At 35.5% G+C, this 24877-nt stretch overlaps 2 protein-coding genes across 17 annotated transcripts in view; one reads left to right on the forward strand and one right to left on the reverse strand.

The window, feature by feature from the left end:
* The window catches only part of LOC125678127 (breast cancer type 1 susceptibility protein homolog), a 17708-nt gene extending 13916 nt beyond the window's left edge, over positions 1-3792 (forward strand). For 7 of the 13 annotated variants that reach the window (XM_048916286.2, XM_048916290.2, XM_056155657.1 and 4 more), the window contains one exon: positions 1-3792. This exon is cut by the window's left edge. In XM_048916286.2, the coding sequence (XP_048772243.2) occupies positions 1-26 (26 nt within the window). In that variant the 3' untranslated portion in view covers positions 27-3792. The other 6 variants (XM_056155658.1, XM_048916289.2, XR_008800308.1 and 3 more) reach the window with 5 other exon arrangements.
* Positions 3793-7311: 3519 nt separating this feature from the next.
* On the reverse strand, positions 7312-23319 carry LOC125678119 (zinc finger protein 729-like). Of its 4 annotated transcripts, none has more exons than XM_048916270.2 (10): positions 23180-23319; positions 18993-19304; positions 17599-17743; positions 17372-17416; positions 16283-16369; positions 16040-16153; positions 15601-15717; positions 13766-13891; positions 11668-11721; positions 7312-11006 (listed from the first exon to the last, which is right to left on the reverse strand). In XM_048916270.2, the coding sequence occupies exons 2-10, from the start codon at positions 19302-19304 to the stop codon at positions 7576-7578; spliced, it is 4431 nt and encodes a 1476-aa protein (XP_048772227.2). In that variant the 5' UTR covers positions 23180-23319; the 3' UTR covers positions 7312-7575. The 4 variants fall into 4 exon arrangements, with proteins under 4 accessions (XP_048772227.2, XP_056011631.1, XP_048772225.2 ...); XM_056155656.1 differs by having other exon boundaries at positions 11668-11742; XM_048916268.2 differs by having other exon boundaries at positions 13766-13894.
* Between the last annotated feature and the right edge of the window lie 1558 nt (positions 23320-24877).

Below are 24877 nucleotides of genomic sequence, written 5' to 3' on the forward strand. Positions count from 1 at the left end.
TGGCACGTCGAAAACAGAAGAAATAGTGACTGTTTGCAGGTCAAAACTGAAAAGTCAAATTCTCAGTGTTTCATAGTATTGATGGATTTTGTTATCTCTTTTTTACTTGCGTTGTCGCACGCCATGGCTAAAACGTGTGCTCCTCTTCCCTTTCACCCGTGGCTCTGTGTTACAATTTCTTCGTTTCTCATAGATATGCATGACGAGAATGACGTAATCCATTATCAATAGAAGTAAAACAGCTATAATGGATGTGGCAATGAAAACGTGCTCTTTTTGCACCGAAATTATAGTAAACAAAAGTCCTACAGATCGATGACATCTGAACAGTTTCACAGTTTATTTCTTATATATTTAATTTTATTTATTATATATGTTCACTTGTTCCAAAAAAAGGGGGGGGGGGGTGAGTTCACCAATACACAACACTTGGCATCTTTACTCTCTGAATATTTCATTAGAAACACCCGGTAGTGTAAAGACTTCTCACCGCGTGTTCTTAGTGACAGAAAAACATTATGATCCTCATAAATGCACCTTCATAACTGCCAATGTTAAACACATGTGTACACAATGATTTTGTGTTTGTTAGTGGAAGAACAAGCATTCTGATTGGTCAGAGTAATATAACAGCATTCTATAAACAGTTTAAATTTACGATTAAGTCTTGCTCAAAAGCTCAGTGATTGGCCAAATCATGTCGTGCATATTTATGAGAAACGAAGAAATTGTCACGCAGAGAGCGACTGGTGAAAGGGAAGAGGAGCGTACTTTTCAGCTGTGGCTTGCGATGATGTTTTACTTGCGAAATATCTAGAATCTGAATTCTTTGTGTAGATGAATTTTTCTTTACTGCAAATTCAATGGAGCAGAAAATGTTATAACAAATTTGTTAATGAAATGGAATAGTGAAAAAAGTACATTGACTTAGATATTGATGTTTTGTCCTGACTGCCCATCAATATTTTGTCCTTACTGCCTAACTAAACTTAGAAAAGGTTTCATTTACCCAAATTTTAATAAGCAAATGTTATGATGTGGGATTTTTATTATTTATTTTTTTTTCATTTTCAACTTTCATTTAGTGTCTCCTTGATAGTCTCTGAGTAAAATATACACTTGTCAATAGTAAGACTTAAACATTATATTTAGGGGAATCATGTCTTCAGTAACTTAAAATCAAAATATCTGTGAAATACTGGTTTAGTACTACTATGATTAAGTCACTCAGGTGACCTATTCCTATTGGTCTTTGTTGTGTATTAAAAATTGAACATTTTTAACTTTTTCTTGATAATTGGCCTCTAATTCCTTTCAGATTTGGTATGAAGCATCTTTGGGACAAGAGGGATATGAATTGTAAATTTCAGTACTCCTACAACCCAGGGTCTTGTGGATGGAGCAAAAACTGTTAATTGATTGAATATTGTTTAATGTCCCTCGCGAGAATCTTTCCCTCATATGGAGATGTCACCATTATCTGTGAAGGGCTGTAAAATTTAGGCCTATGCTCAACACTTACAGCCTTTGAGCAGGTAGGGATTTTTATCATGCTACACCTAGCTGCTGTGACACAGGACCTTGGTTTTTGTGGTCTCATCTGAAGGACTGTCCCATTTAGTCGCCACTTATGACAAGCAAGGGGTAATGAGGACCCAATTTTAACCCAGATCCCAAATACTGTCAAAAATTGACCAATTTTCAAAAATCTTTTCTTCAATTGTACATCTGTAAAAAAAAAAAAAAAAAATGCATCGAGACATGTAGAGGTAGACATGTAGAGCAGGAAGGAATCTACCAAAATTGTAAATTTCATGAATCTCTGGATAGAGGTTCTGACTCCAGGGCAGGGCCAAACCACAGGCACCTGAAGTATGAACACTACTACCCCCCCCCCCCCCCCCCCCCTACTGAATTTATTTTTTGCAGCGATAATTTCAACGAAATGTGTGGGCTCCCTGTCTATCCCAACCCAATTTCAATTTATGTAATCATTTTATGCATTTTGTAAGCTTTAGAGATTAGCCTTGTACCAGTGTAATATGTGTGAAATACATTTATTCTAATCATAGACGTCTAACAGAAATAACGAGCAGCAAATCTATTTCTGCGTACCACCTATATTTACTTCTGAAATAATCTTCTCACGGCCCTTTACCAAAATTGTAAATTTCACTGTCCCAAGGCTAGGGCTGGGGTTTTGGTACTATGGTGGGGCTAGAGTGGTCATAATGATTAAATATCTTTATCACTAATGGCATATTTAGGAAAATGAGAAAGGGTGTACCATTAATGTGAATTTCACATCTCTAGGGTGGGTCCAAAATAGTTACATATACTATGTATAGTCTTTCATCAGTACAGGCAATTTGGGGGGCATTTTGTTTTATGCTGCTACTGAATGCAGAATTTAGCATAGGTATGCAGAACATACGAAAATTATAGATTTCGTAGCCCTTAGGGCTAGTAATACTAATACTCAGGTGACAAGGAAGGCCTGTTGTTTAACAAAAAAGTTTGCCATCATATATGATAATTTTTCCTTATTTAAGCATTAAGATGTTGGATAAACATTATATTGTTGGTTCCATCTTTCATTGTGCAACAATGAGTTTTATACAGGTCCTTTTCATGTTGCAATCTATATAATGGAACGCAAGATGTATCTTGTTATTAGTTCATTCATTACATATTTAAAGTTTACAACTAGTGAAAGATACACATCCATTCCATTTGATAACACATTGAATTCAGAGTTGGCCATCATCACTTTAGCTAAAAAGGTGTTAGCCATTGAAATTTTCCTACTTCAATAATGAATATGCCCACTGTTAGCATTGGATGTTGCTCAAATTCAGTGATGCTTAGACTGTTAAACAGTTTATTTGTGCCATAGGGTTGTTGCATTACTCTTTCAGACATGCCTGATGCAAAGTGGGTAGAACCTCTGGATTTGGACATATTGGAATGCCCCACGCATTGTTCTACTGGCTAACTAGAGATTGGGACTGTGTGGGAACCAAGGTAATGTGTTAACATTATTTTGGTGAAAACAGACCTCTGTACATCATGCCGTAAGACACCGGGTTTGTTTTAAGTTGTGCTGGCAGATAAGCAGCAGAACCACAGGTTGCAGAACAGTGTCGATGTACCACCAAGCTGTCAAACTGCCTGCAATGATGACCATGCTGGTTTTTCAGCCACTGTAGATCCCACGGCACCAAATCAGTTATTGTAAAACATTCACTGCAATGTCGAAAAAATGCTGCCATCTATTTGAGCAGTACCATCTTTGCTGTAGGGAAAATACATTTAGACATTGTTGTCGCGATCATTGGAGTCTGAAGGCATGACGATTAAGGGCCTTTCCCACTGCAATCCGACATGACTGGATGTCATAGGTGACAAGAATGGGTAGTGTGACCAAGTTCAATCGACCATGAATTGCTTGGGAATCTGTGATATCATGCAATTTGAAAATTGTCAACAATGAATTGTCAAGAATTATCAATGTTTAATTGGGGTTGTGTTTCTTTTGTGTGTCAGTATGTAACCATTTATATTTAAAAATATGTCTATTATTAGTGTTGGTACATTTAGCAATGAAATTTTCACACACGTGCATGTAGTCTGATACAGTCAATGTGAAATATATCGTGAATATCTTGAAGAAGCGGTGTATAAAGATATTTGGGAGGAGAGAATGGCAGCTATATTGAGAAATATGTATAATGTTGCTTATATAATGTATTATTATTCATAGAAAATTACAAAGTAAATGTCAATATTGTATTTCTAATCTTTGTTTTCTGTCAACAAAGGATTCTATGTCATACATGTAATGGTTAGCTGAGTGCAGTGGAATCACTTATTTTGGTAGGGACACATTTTTATATGCCCCTCAAAAATGGGCGTCGTCCTTCTCTCTGTCTGTCCGGACCTTGTAGACAAAATGAACCATTACAAGCTCCAGGATCTTGCAACTTGGTGCATCTGATCACCATGATGAGAGGAAGATGCTTATTGTTTTCCCAAGGTCAAATATAGTATCAGCAAATAGGAAAAGCTTGTAGGCAGAATACAGACTAGACTATCGGGACAAGGACTGTCAGACTTGGTACATATACACCTTATGTCTAGTGGAGGACGCGGTTTGTTCGTCAAGGTCCAAGTTGATCACAGTATCACTTGGTAGGAAAACCTTGTAGGCAGGATACAAACCAAACTGTTGGGGCTAGAGCTGTCAAACTTGGTACATATACACCTAAAATGCCAAGTAGAGTATGCATATTGTTTCTAGCAACATTTTTTTTTTCCTCAATTATTTTCTACTAGATTTGCATTAATTTTTATAAGCCCGTCTTTAGGCAGGATGTATTGTGGTACAGCAATGTCTATGTCCGGCAGGAGTTTTCTGTTTCTAATTTCATTTCTCTGTCAAATATCAAAATGAAACTTGCTATGTAGCTTCTCTGTGGATCATTGTAGATCTTATTGCAATTCTGATCCATTTTAACCCCTCTTGCAGGAGTTGTGCCCCTTTATTTGAAAATTATTGTTATTTGGAGGGTACATAATTTGTCTGGCAAACTCCTCCCACAATTTTCAAGTGAGGACCATCTTGTTTCACAGAGTGTATGGATATTGAAGATGTGCAAGGATTTTGAATTTCTTCAATTTTTGAGAAAATAATAGGTTACTGAATTTAGTCCATTTTGAGGTCTTGTTTCAAAGAGTACATGATTTGGTCGGTGAATTCCTCTACGACCCAGTTTTCAAGTGAGAACCTTCTTATTTTACAAAGTGTATAGATGGGTATTGAAGGTGTGCATGTGGCAAGGATTTTGATTTTCTTCAATTTTTGAGAAAATTAAGGGTTATTGAACTTGTCAAATTTGAGGAATTATTGCATACAGATAGAGTACATAATTTGTCTTTAATTTTTCCTTCCAGTTTTCAAGAGAGGACTTTCTTATTTTACAGAGTATTTGTATGGGTATGGAAGATGTGCATGTGGCAATTAGGGATTTTGATTTTCTTCAATTTTTAAGAAAATCACAGGTTGTTGAACATGGTCCATTTTGAGGTAATATTATATTAAATAAAGGACATGGGTTGTCCTTGTAATTCCTCTCACAGTTTAGAAGCTATATTAATTTGTAAATAGATTTGCATAGTGCAAGGATTTTGATTCTCATATTTTTTTTTTTTTTCTTAGAAGTTTTGAATATCAAAAGGTTGAACTTGGTCAAATATTTTGCACACAGAATCCTTGGTTTGTCTATCTGCCTCCTGTCACAGTTTTAAGCAAAGACCCTAAGGCTTTATTCATATTATGCAAAGAAAGTATGTCACAGCCTGATACTACCTGAAGCAAATTATGGCTTAAGAAAAACACCCTATGTAAGCATTTTCATGAGCATATTATATACCATTTGTGGTACTCTTGTTTTAACTAAATAAAGTTGTAGTGGTCAGCCAGGTTCGATCAGTGGAGAGATGGCTCAGTTGGTAGAGCACCTGACTAGAGAATTCAGGGGCCCTGGGTTTGAATCACGGTCTGGTCCGTTGCATTTCCTCCCTTCCTGTTACAAAGTAAATTTGAAAGTTCATTTCAAAATATTATTGAGCATATCCTTCACTTTCCATCCATTTCAGATTTCTTGGTGCGTTATTCCTTCTTTAGGCTTTACTGCAAAACTTTCACAAAAACAGGTGAAGGGCTTCAAATTCAGGTCTATGCTCGGCGCTTATGGCCACTGAGCAGCGAGGGTTCTTTAGTGTGCCACCCATTTTTAAGGTCATCTCTGGGGTACTCCGACATTCACACCTAATTCCGAGCATTTGGCGATGGAACTGTCACTACCTGTTTCAACGACTTAAGGTCTGTTGCGGACGGGATTTGAATCCTGACCTTCCATATGCGGGGCGAATGCTCTAGATCTAGACCACCACGGCGGTTTTCTTCTCAAGAAAAAAAGGGCCATGATTAAACATATTAATACATGTATATGAAAACATTCCCAGGTCGTGCAGATTCAAATTTGTTCTAATTGTGGTCCCTGGGGGTAGGATGATGCCACAATAGGGGTAGCTGCAGAACTGTAGCTCTCTGAAAAAATATTTTGACGGAACAGAGAGTATAGAAGGAAAATAAGTTAAGAAATTGTTGATTTTTTTATGAGACAGCAACACAAGAATACAACGATATAAGGCCTCAACCGTGCGCAGCTTTTTGTGCGCCGTAAATCGAAGGTTTTTATAAGGGGTGGATCTGTAGCTCTCTGTTCCGTCAAAATATTTTTTCAGAGAGCTACAGTTCTGCAGCTACAATAGGGGATGAAAGTTTTACATAGAAATATGTAGGAAAATGAAATATCTTGCAGCAGGGCCATGCCTATTCACACCGAATATGCAATCATTTCCAGGTTGTGCAGTTTAAAATTTGTTCAAATCATTGTCCTTGGGGTAGGATAGGGCCACAATAGGGGATCAAAGTTTTAAAAGGGGACTTGAAAAATCTTAGGGTGATGATTACTCATATTACTATGCAAGCATTCCCAGGTACAGTAGATTCAAATTGTGGTCCTCGGGAACGGTGAGGCCACATTAGGGGATCAAATTTTTACATAGGAATACATTGGAAAAAACTTTAAAAATCTAACAGCAGGGCCAAACATGCAATCGTCCCAAAGTAGTGCAGTTCAAAGTTTGTTCAAATCATGCCCCGGGGGTAGGATGGGGCAACAATAAAGGATCAAAGTTTTAAAAGGGAATACATAATAAGAATTTCCAACCCCTGGACCTGGGGTTTAGCTAGGCTTTAGGGTGGGACCCAAATAGGTATAGAGTGAAAATGCATTTAATCTTTTAAGAGTTGTCCATGTCACCTCTAAGCATGTGCATAATGAATATTTACTTTATGCATGGTTATAAAGAGCATATGTAGCATGGTACCTGAACTATGAAATTCCCTTCCCCTGTGTCAGGGATTCAGGCTCTAGGGCAGATCTTCATACTGATATGTATAAATAGGGTGGCAATACTTTTTATCTTGTAAAATGTCATCCTCTTCCCTATGACTAAATGCTATGTGTATGGTTATGAAGATTGTGGAATTCACCATTCCTTGACCAGCCACTGAGGCTTTAGAGGGCAGCACTCATAAAGTTTTTAAAAATAATGAATATCTTGTTTGATCGAGATGACCATTGAAAAGCTGTTGCATGTCACTCAAGTATCCACTATGGCTCATCGGCTTCTTTTCTCTTCTGATGATTTCAAATCGTTCAATTAAAAAAAACACCAATCACTTGTTATCAATATTTCATAAGTTATATTATGATGCTATATAATACAGTAACCCAAACATTGAATTTATCAATACATTGCAAATCAATCAAGACTATAAAAAAAAAAAAAAAGTTTGTAAACAATATACATGTATTACCACATATATTCTTAGAACTCTGAGAATTTTAGATGCAGAAAATGTTATCACCTTCAAATGTTAAAAATAAAACCCATCTAATTTTTAAATTGCGAGTACTTGCCATCTATCTATTTTCAATGTGATTATTTCCCAACCATTTGAAAACAAACTGTTCCATCTTCATTTTTCACAGCTAGAATAATATCTCTACCAAGCTGCTCTAGATTAGAAATATTACCATCAGGGTTCATGATTATGTACTGATCCCCTGCATTCTCAATGATAATCTGAGACTCATCCACTGCTTCCTCTATTACACTCTCTGCTGGATTGGTTGTAGATTCCAAGAGGCTGACTTGACTCTGTGCCTCTGACAAATAGTCCCTTGTTTTCTCTGGTAATTCGCCGGCCACTATAGTTGTCACTGGAATGTCTCCAATGGAGGGGGTCAGAATCTGTTGTAGTTTCTGTTGAGCTTCTGTGGTGAATTGGTATTCCATTTGTGAAAGCTCTTTGAAGTCTGCTTCAATGGACTCCTGTTCTTCTTGAGTCGCTGTTGCCAAACCAAGATTAATCTGAACTGCTTCTTTTTTCATTAACGGTTTCGGCTTTCTGACAATGGTTCTGGTCACCATTGATGTATTTGTCTTGGGATCAAAGTGGTGAACATTCCTCATATGTCTTCGCAGACTGCTCATTCTCTTCATGCCTTTCCCACACAAAGTACATGATAATGGGCATTCTGATGTGTGACACAACATGTGCTTCTCCAGATTGTATTTGCCACAGAATCCTTTCTGACAAATTTTGCATGTGAACACTGGTCCATATGTTCTGGCTTTTTCAAGGTTGCCCACAGTTAGTTCATGTCTTTGGACATGTCTCTGCCAGAGTTGTCTGTCTTTAAATGTCTTTCCACAATCAGGCCACTCGCATTCGTAGGGTCTCGTCTCACTGTGTGTGTTCCTCATGTGAAAAGCAAGGTTTCCTAACTGTTTTGTACTGTATCCACAAATCTCACAAACACAGGGTTTGGCATCTGTATGTGCAAACCTCATATGGAATCTCAAAGACCTCTGGCTAGCAAGAGCTTTTCCACAGGTTGGGCAAGTTACAAAGTCCTTCTCTGGGTCTCGTTCATGTACCATGTATATATGATCTTTCAGATTTTCTTTTCTTTTGTATTTCTTTCCACATATATCACACATGAATTTTCTCTGGATTTCATGCACAGATTCTTTGTGTGCTCGCAGTTCTATGTTGTTTCTGAACCTCTCCTTACAGATGTGACAAGTCAATGGTGTGTCAGAGTTCAATACATCTGCCTGGATGTGGTGTGTGTCTTTGTAATGAGAGTTCCTGTGTGAATTCAGGGCAGAGGTCTGTTCAAATTCTTTACCACATTCCTCACACTTGAATGGAAATTCATCTTCGTGCATTGTTGTCATATGTGCTTTGAAGTAATTAAAGTTCCTGAACAAAATTCTACATTTCATGATTGGACACAACCTCTTATACTTTTTTTTGCAGGTTGAAGCTTCAATATGCTTTTCACATCCATCTTTCTTTTTAAATTCCATTTTGCATAAAGTGCATACATAGCATTGTTCACCTGTATTTCGAATTCTGATTTTGATATTTCTCTCTCCATTGAGAGCATCTAACGGAAGTCCACAATGACCACTGTCTACCATATGGTCGCCAACATCATCAATATGACTAAAGACTTCATTGCAGGTGTAACATTTGAACTCGTTCCCCTTCACATGGTTGCGTATTGTAACTTGCCGCTTGTCCATCTTCTTGAAGGTATCAATTTTATCCAGGTCATTTATCTCCTCTGCTTTATCTTCCCCTTGTGACTCCACCTTAAGAAACTTTTTGCTTGATGAGATTGGTTCAGTAGCTTGGTTATGCTCCACAATATCCTTGTACTGTCCAAATAAATCATTATCATGGATGATCTTCACATGCTGTCGGAGGTTTTCATTGTACGCAAACAGCATACCACAGTAGCCACATCTCTTTCTGCCATCTTCTATTGGTCTCGGTGGTGGGACATGCCCATCCTTTTCTGAGCTGTGTGCTGAGACATGAGAGTTCAGTGCTGCTGTGTGGAAAAACAACCGCTTACATCCTTCCACTGGGCACACAAATGGGAACTCTTCCTTGTGTTCTGAAGTCATATGATGAAAAAACATATTGTTCTCAAAAAACAGTTTCTTGCAAGAAATAATTGGACAAGATTTCTTCCACGGCTTTTTGCAAACCTTCATCGCACAATGACTTTCACAGTTTTCTTTTCTAACAAACTCTCGCTTACAGAGAGAGCACACAAACAGCAACATGCCCCTCTTAGACACAGATGTTTGCCTATTCACCTTAATTTCTCCATCAAGACTTCCCATCTCTTCTCCTATGTGGCCAGATTGTGTCATGTGAAGTTCCAGTGCTTTCATGGTGAGAAAGAAGCGATTGCATGTCAGACAAGGGAAAGGAGTCACTGTGACTTTGTCATGTTTACTTCTCTTCAAATGTTCATTTAATCCACTTTCACTATAACAATTTTTTAAACAGAGAGGACATGCATGAGGTTCATCATAATTAGTTTTAGTGTCCAATTCTTCCTCATCTGATCTGTAAAGATCTGGTAAATCAGTTTCATAATCATCCAGTTTTTTGGACTTCCTGCGCGAGGATCTCCTGAACCTTCTAGTTTCTTCGACTTTCACTTCTTCCATCTTCACCTTGGCATCAGTTTTCACATCCTTGCCTTCAGGATCTGTAATGTTTTCTTGTTGATCCTCTTCCTTAACTGTGTCACCTACATCACTCTTTTCTTCTACGGTCTGTCCCTTCTTTTTATTTCTCATTGCTATCAATCTTTGTTTATATTTCAAAAGTTCTTTCTTCCTCCTCATCTGTCCAAACCGTCTATCTTTATGAATCAGCCCCATGTGAGCATTTAGTAGACTAATCACCTTATATTTTTTGTGGCAGATAGAGCAGCTATAATGACCAGAAGATCTATGTTCCACTGGTATTTTTTTCTTTTTCTCAATAGTTTCCGTGGTGGTGGCTTTCGTAGCTGTTTGAGCATTTTGTTCCTTTGGAGGTTCCTTTTTTAAAGGATGAGCAGTTAACTTTGACTTCTGAACATTAAGTGAATTTTTTCCAAGAGCCAGTAAGATTTTGGTGTCATCTAACAATATCTGAGCCCACATTTTTGGATGTTCAACTCGGATGTGGTTCTCCATAACTTCTTGAGATTCTGCTGAAAATCCACAATTGCTACAAACTAGTTTGTTGGCTTTCTGTGCATCTTTGTTGCACTCATCTTCCATATCAGGATCCCCTGCACTATCATCAGACATCATGCCTACATCATTATCTCTATCATCTACAATCTGCATTTCCGCTGTTTTGGTTGATAAGGCTTTGCTTATGTCTTTTTTAGGAAGTATATCAATTTTTTTTATTTTTAAATCCTCCATTCCAATGCCTGACTTTCTAATCTTAACTTTAGGTGGTGTATACCCAATAGATTCTATAACTTTCCTCTTCGCTGGGCGACCTACAAATTAGATTAAGGTTTAGTTATAAGCATGTTCAGTTTATGAACTTTATTTCTCTACAGAATGAAAACAAAAACATAAGTAATTTCTAATCCATCCTGTGAAATATAAGCATGTTGATACATATAATGCATCTAATTTGGTCCAGGCAGTAATCAAAACTACATAAACAAATATATGTTTGTATAAATTTGAAGTATAATGGACAAGATATATGTGTATGCAAAACTACAGTGTAATTATGATTTTAGCAATGCATCATGAATTCACTGCATAAGATGTCACATACACATCCATTTCTTTCAAACAGCTTAAATACATATTTCTAAGTTACTGGTCAATATATCATTACCAATACTCAGCCCTAATAATCAACAACCTGGTGACATCAGGTTCTGTATCAGGAATCTTTTCAGAGAAAAGTAAACTTGGAAATTACTAAATATTTCAGCAATGACTGTTGTTGCACAAAGTCTTTTGTTTTGAAATATTTATACCAGTCTATAGAGCACAGAAAAAAATTCCACAAAATATGTGAATTTCTTAATACATTTAAACATCTGAGGCTTGTCAAAATGACATCATTTATCCTTTGCTTTCATAAACTTGCTGAAAATGTACTGGTGTGACAAATACAGCTATAAATAGAAGCACACTTACTGCTCCTCCTTATTCCTCCCGAGCTGCTGTCTGTGTCCTCCTCTATATGTATCACTGTAACATTAAATAGCATCACTGTAACATTAAATAGCATCACTGTAACATTAAATGGCATCACTGTAACATTAAATAGCATCACTGTAACATTAAATAGCATCACTGTAACATTAATAGCATCACTGTAACATTAAATAGCATCACTGTAACATTAAATAGCATCACTGTAACATTAAATGGCATCACTGTAACATTAAATGGCATCACTGTAACATTAAATAGCATCACTGTAACATTAAATAGCATCACTGTAACATTAAATAGCATCACTGTAACATTAAATAGCATCACTAACATTAAATGGCATCACTGTAACATTAAATGGCATCACTGTAACATTAAATAGCATCACTGTAACATTAAATAGCATCACTGTAACATTAAATGGCATCACTGTAACATTAAATAGCATCACTGTAACATTAATAGCATCACTGTAACATTAAATAGCATCACTGTAACATTAAATAGCATCACTGTAACATTAAATAGCATCACTGTAACATTAAATGGCATCACTGTAACATTAAATGGCGTCACTGTAACATTAAATGGCATCACTGTAACATTAAATGGCATCACTGTAACATTAAATGGCATCACTGTAACATTAAATGGCGTCACTGTAACATTAAATGGCATCACTGTAACATTAAATGGCATCACTGTAACATTAAATGGCATCACTGTAACATTAAATGGCATCACTGTAACATTAAATGGCGTCACTGTAACATTAAATGGCATCACTGTAACATTAAATAGCATCACTGTAACATTAAATAGCATCACTGTAACATTAAATAGCATCACTGTAACATTAAATAGCATCACTAACATTAAATGGCATCACTGTAACATTAAATAGCATCACTGTAACATTAAATAGCATCACTGTAACATTAAATAGCATCACTGTAACATTAAATAGCATCACTGTAACATTAAATAGCATCACTGTAACATTAAATAGCATCACTAACATTAAATAGCATCACTGTAACATTAAATGGCGTCACTGTAACATTAAATGGCGTCACTGTAACATTAAATGGCATCACTGTAACATTAAATGGCGTCACTGTAACTAACATTAAATGGCATCACTGTAACATTAAATAGCATCACTGTAACATTAAATGGCATCACTGTAACATTAAATGGCGTCACTGTAACATTAATAGCATCACTGTAACATTAAATAGCATCACTAACATTAAATGGCATCACTGTAACATTAAATAGCATCACTGTAACATTAAATGGCATCACTGTAACATTAAATAGCATCACTAACATTAAATGGCATCACTGTAACATTAAATGGCGTCACTGTAACATTAAATAGCATCACTGTAACATTAAATGGCATCACTGTAACATTAAATGGCGTCACTGTAACATTAAATGGCGTCACTGTAACATTAATAGCATCACTGTAACATTAAATGGCATCACTGTAACATTAAATAGCATCACTAACATTAAATGGCATCACTGTAACATTAAATGGCATCACTGTAACATTAAATGGCGTCACTGTAACATTAAATGGCGTCACTGTAACATTAAATGGCGTCACTGTAACATTAAATAGCATCACTGTAACATTAAATAGTGTCACGCTAACATTAAATAGCGTCACGCTAACATTAAATAGCATCACTGTAACATTAAATAGTGTCACGTTAACATTAAATAGTGTCATGCTAACATTAAATAGCGTCACTGTAACATTAAATAGTGTCACGCTAACATTAAATAGTGTCACGCTAACATTAAATAGTGTCACACTAACATTAAATAGCGTCACGCTAACATTAAATAGTGTCACGTTAACATTAAATAGCGTCACGCTAACATTAAATAGTCTCACTATAATCTACTCATCAGGTGTATACATACTCTGTACAGTAACATGCACTTGTAAATTGGTTGTGATTTGATACTAAACTGAGGGACAACCACTGTGGTAAACATCTTTGTAAACTGAATCCATTATGTACCAGCAGGATGTCTTTTATCACATGTTCTGTCCTACCTGTTTCCTTTGGTTTCCTTCCCCTTTTTTTCCCAGTGTATGGTAGATTGTGAGGCGTGTCATTTTCAGCTTCCTGTACTTCTTTTTCACTCTCCTTAGATGCCATGCTCTCTGTTGGAATTGCCTCTGCTTAAACATAATTCGCCAGACATTTTTAACATATTCAAATATTGTAAATAAAAATTCTAAAAACCACTGCTTCTAATGTCCTGAATCTGTACACTAGTGTTCTAGTGGTACTTATGTTTAGAATAGGGCTTATGCCATCATTAAAAAAAATTTTGTTTGATGTACTTCGACCCACATTTTTTAATTCGGGTAGGTAGGTCGGTATCTTTTTTTTTTGAAAATCAGATTTACAAATTTTCTTATGTTTTCATTAAACACATAACGCTGCCAGACAGAACAGAGTTTAGAACAATCATTTTGTACAGTTGTATATAATACACGTAAATCTTCCAATGTCTCCTGAAATTTACTCAGGACGTTTTGCATTCGTCACGGATGAGGACCTCTACAGTTGTTAATAAATAAATTAACACCCCTTTTTATTACCACCGGTCGATTCCGACATTCATAATAGCAATCACTTGAACACTTTAATGTGATCCATGAATATCCAAGTGAATTGCATGATGACAGCAATTTACAATAAGTTTTAATATTACCCAATATAATTTTAATGCCGACTTCCCCGCATCGTTCAAATTGTTGTGACGATCGTGTTCCATTTGTGTGTCTCAGTTTAAGAGCAAAGCAAAAGTGTTGTTCACCTATTAAATCGTCATAACATTTAAATAATTCCATATCAAAATAATATGCGTGCCTTTTCAGAAATATAGACCAACATAAACGCTGACTCGTGGTCCGCCATAATTTTGGTGCGCTATCCCACGTGATTTTTTATTTAAATAACATGGCTTTCAAACTTTTGTACATAAATACGATCAGGCATCGACAGGGGAGTTCGTAGCTCCTTGTTCTATCTTGTCAGTAGATAATGTGCTACAATTTGGAGCTGTGATGCGGTATATTTGATCATTCACATAGAAAAGTGTTTGAAAAGTTCCCGGATTAACAAATGGTCATTATCAAAGTGAAAGTAGAACTGAAAAACGTTTAAAGGACATTTTGATAACAAGAATTCTGTAAAACAACTAGTCAAAAAAAACAAAAAACAAAAATGGCATCAAGTTTAATACTAATTCGAAGAATGTCTATTTTCCAGGGAGCAAATAAAAAAAATATATTGAAATTTCCAAGTGCGGAAAAAATGATCGGGTCGGGGCAAATTTCACGGGTCGGTCGGAGTACATCAAACAAATCAATTTTTATTTTAAGCCTTACTACTATTAATGGGATTTGACATGAAATGTGTTAAGTAAGACCTTGAAACTTTCTGCCTTAGTGCTGTGTGAACCTTTACACAGATGAAATACTACTTCTTGTACCAGTATTGTTCAGTTGCTACATACAAGACTAATTAGAAGTATTTCATATTTTATTCAATATTTCCCATTTCAAAGAAATCCAAATACATGTACAACATACATGTGTATTTGAAATATGTGGTCTAAACATGACTGAGTTTAAATGTTTTTAAAATCATGATAAGTTAAACTCAAGCACATTGGGCTTAGACATTATTGTACGACAAAACACATTCGGATGTAGCTGAAGTAAATTCCTGTACTTCCACTTTCTCTGTGAACTGTTCGAGGAGATTTTCGTCCTCAAGTATCTATATGATATAAATTATGCCATGAAAATGTAAGTTCCTTATCATTTGATTAACTATACTACAAAGAAAACATCGGCAATAGTTCATTGGTCACCTGTGCTACGATTCTTTGGGGGTCGTCCTCTTTTCCTGACCGTCACTGGAGCTTTCTGAAACTTCTCTTCTTTGTCCTCCGTTTCTTTCACTGTCTTCTTCTGGTCAGTATTTTGCACTGAAGGAATATTGGTTCTACCATTACAGTTTTACTTGTCTTACAATGAAGTCCACTGTCTAGAATTCTGGACTCTGCTTACATGTACATATATACATGACATGACAATGTATTGATACTGTATACCAGAAAGTTTTCACTGCAATCTTAAATTTGTAATAATCAATGGCTTTGGAGTAAAATCAAATTGAGATGAACTTATTTTTCAATGCGTCTAATAGAGAATTTCTGAAATTATATTTTACAATCTCTTGGTGAACATTGGGTGAATGACTGAAATCCTCTTGATCATTCTATAAATATCGTCTTCGCCATACTGTACCTGCAGTCTTATATTTAGGTGGCCTCCCTCGTTTTCTAGGTGCTGGGAGGTTTCCGGACTCCTCAACATTTATGCCTGTTGATTCATGAACTATTTTCATCAAAACGGGTCCCTCTACAATATCAAATCTCTCAAGATAAATTTTCAACATGTACTGTATTTTGGGGAAATCACTTTAGTATTTACCAAGCATGTGGTTTTCCCCCTGTGTATAATAACAAGCAGAATTTTGTTTATACTGACCTGAAGCTGTGGGCCTCCTGTTGATTGTATTCACTTCAGTGGTGCTGGTTTCTCCATCTTCTGCTTCCTTCAAAGGCAACTCACTACCTGTATAGTACACAAACACAGTACTGATTATGCTGGCCACTACCTGCATAGTACACAAACGATAATAACAACACAGTACTGATTATGCTGGCAAAGTTTCAATTTTAACAATTTAAAGATTTTTTTTCTTCTGAAGTTCAGGTTTGCACTTTCACATGTGTAATACAGTTGCAAATAAGCTTAATAAATTTAGTAGTCATGTGGGCTAAAATTGCAGCATTCAGGAGCCTACACTCTCTTTCATACGCCCACAATCCGATGAAGCCATTTAAGAATCTAAGAATTTTAACAAGTAAAAATATAAATGTAATTCATTGACAATAACTGATACTTCTAACAAAATGTGACCTATTTTCCATTTTCTCAAACTATTTCTGAACATTAGTCATTTACTGTCCTAGTTATGAAAATGTCTTTTCTATCTGAAGTGCTTCTGTTAGAGTTTGTGACTCCTGGTATGTAATACATGTACCACATGTCTCAATCTGAAGTGCTTCTGTTAGAGTTTGTGACTCCTGGTATGTAACACCACATGTCTCAATCCCCTGTCATTCTGATGCAGATATCTAATGCTGGTCTATTTTGTTATCTTAGCAATTTTAAAAATACTTTACATATTTTAATTGGAAAAACTAAAGTGTGTATCAAATAGAAAACCTTTAATGATTTGCAATGAATAATACAAAAAAAGAGAAAAAAAACTGCTAGGTCAGGTGGACAAGATGAATTACGATTTTTTATCACCCATTATTAAATTTACTGGTGATTGGGGGAGTGCTTATTTGCAACTCTGCTGTTTAAAATTTGTTAACATTTATTTTGCAGAAATCTTAAGCTTTAATTTATAGTCTACATTGAGATGAAAAACACAAAATGATCGATATTTAGGTCATTTCGCCATCACTATAGATCTATCTTCTATTTACCACCACTCAGACCTTCATCTAAAATGATCGATATTTAGGTCATTTCGCCATCACTATAAATCTATCTTCTATTTACCATCACTCAGACCTTCATCTGTGTTCAACAATTTTCCATCACTGCCTTTAAAAAAGAAAATTTATGTTCAATATACAAAGTGAAAGAAATAATGTACAGTACGACATATATTAAGATTCGTTACCATCAGCTTACACGTATATAAATAAACAATATTTCTCCGAATCATAAAGAATAACAATTGACTACTGCAATAGATATAGATCTACTGGTAAAAAAATACTTACCAAAGCACTGCTGGTGAAATGATCTGGCAACACCTTCATTATCCTTGAGGAATTCTTTTCCTTCTGATGACCCATCCATTTGAATGGATTCCTTATTAGCCGTGATTAACAAACTCTCTTGTCCATATTCTCTCAGCTTCCCAAGCTAAAACAAGAGCATCATCAACAAAATAAAATATGTCCATAATTCATAATTATTTTGTTTGCTCATATATCAATAAACTTCAAGCCCATTCCATGTTTTGTATTTACTTTTAAAAATCTCAAACCTAAAGAAAATGATGGACAATACAACAAAATCCAAGTAACAAAATAACAAAGAAAAAGTCTGAAATGAAAGAAAACTTTAAATTTTCCAAGAGCCAGAACTCTAAAAGTAAAGGACAAAATTCTAAGCAAAATGATAATAATCACTAAAAACATGTACAAACAGCATGTCATTAGATAATGTCAGACGTAAATCTGTGCTCTGCATAGGCATACTGAGTAATACATGTGGAAGGAATTGTTTTTAAATACGACAACAATGTTTTAAAATAGTGATAGATCTAATATGATTTTCTTTTTTACATTTTTTAAAACATATATGCCGCTCATTGTTAATTTTTATACCATATGACGTCATAGTAGACTTATAATACGTATTAGTAATTAAAAATTATGTCATAACAGTAGTCAGCGGAATGGTGAAAAAGACGTTCCGAAGTTTTAAAATTGGGCCCATGAAGAAACAATATATTGTCTAGATTGAATGCTGGTTGTCGGAGGAAATAACAAGTAATTTCTTGGGAACATATAAATAAACACGACAAAAAAACTCCTTATGTGTAGATCAGAATTATGTATGTAGGCCTAAATTGTAAACATGTAGTATACTACATGTAGGCCTATATAGCGTTTTGAACAAAGAATTCTGTATAGATCTACACAATATTCATTAAAATATCTATAAAAATAATTTTCAATAACATAGTCTATTCTTTAATTTATTTCGCACACCCTTTAATAGAGATGCATACGAATTTAATGCGCATTAGTTTACTTCGCATTAAATATTACCGCCGTGTGAACGCTATTTAATTCGAATTAATTTAATGTGCATTATTTTACTTCGCATCAAATTTGATGCGAAGTACATGTAAAATTTAATGCGCATCCGTGTGAACGAGGCATAAATAGCTAAAGAATAAAACAGTGGTCAAATGTATCTAGCAAACAGACAAAACAACCATGAATGTAAACATATGACCTACACTCGGTCCTGAATTTTGTGTTTACAGACATGCTGATGGATACCACTCCCACCCCCACCCCTCAATAACCACGATACGTCTCACATCACCTCCACCACTACTGCTTTATTGTCTGGGTATAAATGCTTTTCAAATATTTACCAGTATCTGAATATCCTGCTGAATGGCCTCTGCGCTGGTATACATGGTTTGTTGTGGTGTCCACTGTAACAATGGAGTGTCCAGTGAGATGCCTGAGGTGGCCACACCAGTGGGATTTTCCAATGAGTCACCCTCTGTGGGAAGTTGTTCTGATGTCACGATATCAGATGATAAATTTTCAGGATTTAACTGACTTTCAAGAGGGACGCTCTCCACAGCTTCAGAATCTGAAGGTAGCAGTACCACAACTACATTTTCTTCTCCTTTAGGACTTGTCTGAGGCAAGACATCCTTTGGAAGATTTTCAGCCATCTAAAAACAAAACACAGTATGAAAATTACAGTTTTAAAAAAAAAAACAAAATCCCTAAATATAATTGTACTATAATACATGTAAAATTTACATACTAGATTATTATATCGCCCAAACGAAGTTCAGGGGGGTATATAGGAATCACTCTGTCTGTCCGTCTGTCTGTGCAGATTCGTGTCCGGGCCATAACTTCTTTGTTCTTTGACTTAGGCATACCATATTTGGCACACAGGTGGATCACCATAAGACGATGTGTCATGTACCTTCATGACTTCCATATGACCTTGACCTCAATGTCAAAATTAAAGGTTTTTACAATGGATTTGTGTCAGGGCCATGACTTCTTTGTTCTTTGACATAGGCATACCATATTTGACACATGAGTGTATGACCATGAGACGATGTGTCGGGTACCTTCATGACCTCTACATGACCTTGAACTTTGACCTCAAGGTCAAAAATTGATTATAGGGTTTTGACATAGTCATACCATAAGACATGGGTGTATCACCATGAAACTATGTGTCATGTACATTCATGACCTCTTTATGACCTTGACCTTTGATCTCAAGGTCAAAATTATAGGTTTATGCCATGGATTTGTGTTCGGACTATATCTTTTATTTTCTTCTACAAAGGCATACCATATTTTTACACTCAGGAAAGAGGTAATTTATACCTATTAACAACACCCTTTGGGAGATTGGGGTAAGTGGGGGGGTATTCTTAGTGAGCATTGCTCACAATACCTCTTGTTATTTCAAATGTCATTAGTAATACCCAGGCAACAAAATTAAGGGGAAATACTCGCTAAATGCGAGTTAAAAATTGAAATTGCGAGTAAAAAATCACAAGTGATCGCAACTTTTTGCGAGTGAAAAAAAAAAGATTTCCTCGGTTTATTGGCTGTACTTTGAAGTTTAAAATAATTTTGTCTTATTTCCAAAAGTTTTGAACATACAGTTTGAATTGGCGCAAACAGTCTTCAAGATTTCAATCCACACGATGTTGTAAATAGGTGGTAGATCTCTGGACAGCGAGTACGCCACACAAGTGTACCCTATGACCCTCACCATGCACGTTGTCTGACAATTCATTAAACTTTAAATGTAAACTACAACACTGATTGAAATTCTAAAGTCAAATTTAGGAATTGATTATTCTTACAAGAAAACAGACGAACTTATTAAACTATGTGAGGGAGAGAAGGTACTAAATTTGCCAAATCTGACCGATATAAAGCATCAATTGCAAGAACTGTGAAGGGAAAACCCTATATGCACATCCAACACAAGAACTTTTTTTGTTACAGTAATTAATGGGATTAATATGTTTTTAAAGTTATTCTGTCAGACTATGAAGACATTCTATTTTATCACAGGTTCATATGGCATGCACTTTGTAATCGTACACGTACACCCCCACCCTCAATTTCCATATTTTAGAACAAGTTATATATATGCCAAACTGCATTTTTTTTAGACGTTTATAACACTAATTAACAAAACTAATGTGTTTCCAAACTGCATCTAAGCTATTTTGAAAATTACAAAATATTGATGGATTTAGGACAGAGAACATTGTAATTTGGAATTTTAGAATTAGGTGTGGTGGAGTTCAAAAAACATGCAACATCTTTAATAAAATAGTGTTAGAATATTTGAAAAATGCAGTTTGATCAATGGTTATTTTATTTAAGAATACACCATGTATTTTAACTCTTAAAAAGAGGGAGGGGATGCTATGAACGTTTCATTTATGTCCCAGTAATCTCGCACTTGCTCACGAGACTTGTGCATTTTCTTACCTATGACACACAAGAGTCATCAAAGCGCGATAACTCTAACGAGCTGGTAATGAGAAGTATTAGGTGCGCAAACCACCAAGCTATTCAGGTCAATATCCACCATCCTACTACATGTACAAATCAAACCAATTACTAACCAGTAGTATGGCTAGGGAACATGTATATTTCAAGTGTGTCAATGCATTGTAAAAAAAAAATTCCATTATAAACAGGAGTTTTGACATTAACCCCAAAAATAAATACACAAACTTAGGCTTATTAGTGTTAGGAGTAGCATCATAATCTAACAGTTTTGAGAAGTTAGATTGGGCAAAATATTAGGTACAATTCAGTCTTCGACGTTAACCAGTGGCCCGATGCCCGAGGCCAGTAAAATTGGGATCGGGCTTCTTAAAATATTAAACCCAGGAGTCCGGCGGGCCTGTAAATGTTTTCTTATATGTTCTGTATATATTACAAATAAAGCGCGAGATTGACTCAGACTAAATGTCATGACTTAGTAGTAAAATTTCACATAGAAAAACGATCAACCATGCTGCCTTTTCTGAAGTATAGGGAGGGGGCTCGTCCGGGAAATTCAAAACCACCCAAGCGTATTTCATAATCACAACCATCCAATAAATAAAAAACAACCAAAAAAACCTGTCGTACGAGGAGAAAAGAGCAAAAATTCATGCCCCATTGGACCGAGGGTAGGCCTTGGCTACCATTTGATTCTGGAGAAAACAAAATGTTTCGTACGCAGTGTATACAAAACAAAGTTGAACAGAGCTGCTGATGTATCTGCGAAATTAATATGTTGAAAAAATAAAATAAGATCATCCTTTTAATGTAAGTTGTTCTCTAACTATGATCATCTTGACCTGTATTTTCCTACAGTAGAACATGCATGTATCTATACTGTAGAATCAGCAAATGACGTGGTCAAATTAGAAAAAAACATTTTGGGCCTGTAAAATATTGTTCGGGCTTGCACAATTATTATACTGGGAGGCCCGAAGGGCCTGTGCTTTACAAAGTTTTTTGTGAAGACTGCAATTTCATCAAGTACGAAGTGGTGGTCTGATTTAGGCGATCTGAATGCTTGTGACCATAGGGTTTTGACACAATCTAAGTAAACTGGAGAAAATTGTATAATATACAATTTTCTCCAAAACCTGTGGTGGTGACTCCATTGTCTGTTAATAGGACCTGACTGAGGATTTGAGTCCACAGTCCTGTTTACCATGCAGGGATCGACATTAACAGTTGTTGCCCGAGGCAAGTAAAAACCCAGTTTGGACAAGTAAAACTACTCATTTGCCCGATGGGACAAGTAATTTTCTCTGTAGGAAATGATACATGTAATTGTGTTAAGCTCTCAAGATGATTATCAAATATTAGAAAATAAAGTCTAATTTAACTCCACATATTATTGTTTTCTTTACCAAATCGTCAGATTATAGCAATTAAAGGCCCATTCTAGTAAATCATACTGTATCACAAATTGACAGAGAAAGATAATTAGAATATACTGGTTGACAGGCTTATTAGAGTCCAAAATATTTCGGACAAGTTTTTCATTCGGGCAAGTAAAAGTTCCGAGTTTACTTGCCTGAAGGGCAAATAACTTTAGTGCCATGAAATTTCAGTCTGATCCATTGCATTTGCTCTTTCTCCATACAGTTCTAGTGAAAAGCCCCAAGGCCCCTGGTTCTCTTTTTCCGTTTATAAGGCCGACCCGCTGGGCTATACCTTTTTGCGCTAAAGACCCCAACGGGAAAGCCACCATTGCAATGAGAAGATCTGAAGATTTGACAGTATATTGTCGCCGTTTATTAAATGACCTAATCACCTGATCAATAAATCTATATTCAAAATACAAATACACTTATTTAAGGAAATTTAACTTATAAATATTTAAATCGGTAAATCTCACAGACTTCGATGTTTAAGAAAGCGAAGCGGAGAACAACCGGAAATTTCGATATCGAGGTCGCTAAACAGACATCTCCACAAAGGTTACACTAATTACCGCAATTTTCAATAGACATGAGCAGTGATCATTTGTACCCTGTTTCAATGTTACCTGGTGAACTAAAATATGCTTCCGTCTAAGAGCCTGACAACAGTATCTATAGATATGAAAACGAAATATATAAAAAATTATTATGCCATAATGGGCGCGACAATTTGGGCGGAAGTGCAATAGATAATAAAATCTAAAACTTGGATAACGGAATTCCGGATTCCGGGATTCGAAATCTGATCGACAAAGAAAGAAACATTAGTTTTGAACATATTTTATTGTACATACATGATATACAAAAGGATCAGAAACAAGTTCAAATAACTTACGAGTTCTTCTCCTTAAAAATATAACAATATATTATTGTAGAAAATTAATGTACAAAAAATTTAAATTGAACATCAATTGAATCTTCGGGTTTCATGAATAAACGACTGAACATTAAAAAAAATACACTTGTTTAACTCAGAAGATAAAGTATTATTACCCCAAAGTAGAAGGTGGACATCGATAATAACTAGATCATTTAACCTCAGCAAGCTATCCATTAATTTATATCTAGAATTTGAATATTTACTGCAAATAAAGAAGAAATGATAAGCGTCTTCTTTCATACCACAAGAACATAACGGAGAATCAACAATATTGCGTCTATATAGATCGTAATTCAAAATACATGTGTGTCTAAGTTTGGTATAAATTATATTCAGAAAACGAGTACCATAGGGAAAATATGCCGGTGGTTTGGGATTGTTGATATTTTTGGAGCTAACACTCTTACGAAATTGCTTAACTGAAGTAGCTTGTCTTGATTCTATATCAAGTGAATTCCGTTTTGATAAAGCATCAGGTACGAATGATTTCTTATAAAGTTCAAGTCGGCATTTTGGTATTTTATAATTGTCTCCATAACAGAGATTGTACTTGGATGTATTATTTATTTTTCTTGGGATCGTTTCTTGTAGATACTCAGGAACATCATTATTATGAACTCTGAACATGGTAACTAATTTAGCGGTTGTTCGTCTAAAAGACAGAGGCTCTAAGCCAGTTTCAAAATATAAAGAATCTCTAGATGCTAATATAGGAAGGCCAGTAATTATTCGCGCTGCACATAGTTGGACTTTTTCTAACAAATCACTATCATATGCATTACAACCATCCCAAACCACTGAGGCATATTCTAAAGCTGGTCTAATAAAAGTAGTGTACATTTTTAATAGAGTGTTTCTTCCTAAAGTAAATTTTTGCTTTTTAAGAAGTCCTAAATTTTTGTAAGCCTTACTTGTTATTGTATTTATATAATGTGACCAACCCAAATCACGTGAAATGAACAACCCTAAATGTTTGTGCACTGGCACATATTCCAACTGACAATTTTGAAAAAATAATTTAGGAGGATCAATATCCTTATTCAATGTAAAAAAAATACAGCTTTTGTTTTAGAGGGGTTAAATTTTAGATCATGATTCAACGTAAATTCAATTTCATGTAAGTTCTTAGATGCATATTGAATGGAGTTATCATCAGCAAATAATCTACAAAACGACAGCATATTTTTAGCAACATCATTAACATAAATTAAAAACATTATCCAAATATCTGTTAGATACGAGTATGAAAGCTTACTAGGATAATTTCATTTGTAAAAGAACAATGTCGTGAAAGAAAACTATGACGGTAGGCGCTCCCCTTGTATGGGAAAGGAGTATTTACTTGTAAAATGTGGCAAGATACAAGAAATTTGTAGTGAACATA

The sequence above is a fragment of the Ostrea edulis genome, chromosome 2 (genome assembly GCF_947568905.1).
Source record: "Ostrea edulis chromosome 2, xbOstEdul1.1, whole genome shotgun sequence".
In the NCBI taxonomy this organism is placed as follows: Eukaryota; Metazoa; Mollusca; class Bivalvia; order Ostreida; family Ostreidae; genus Ostrea; species Ostrea edulis.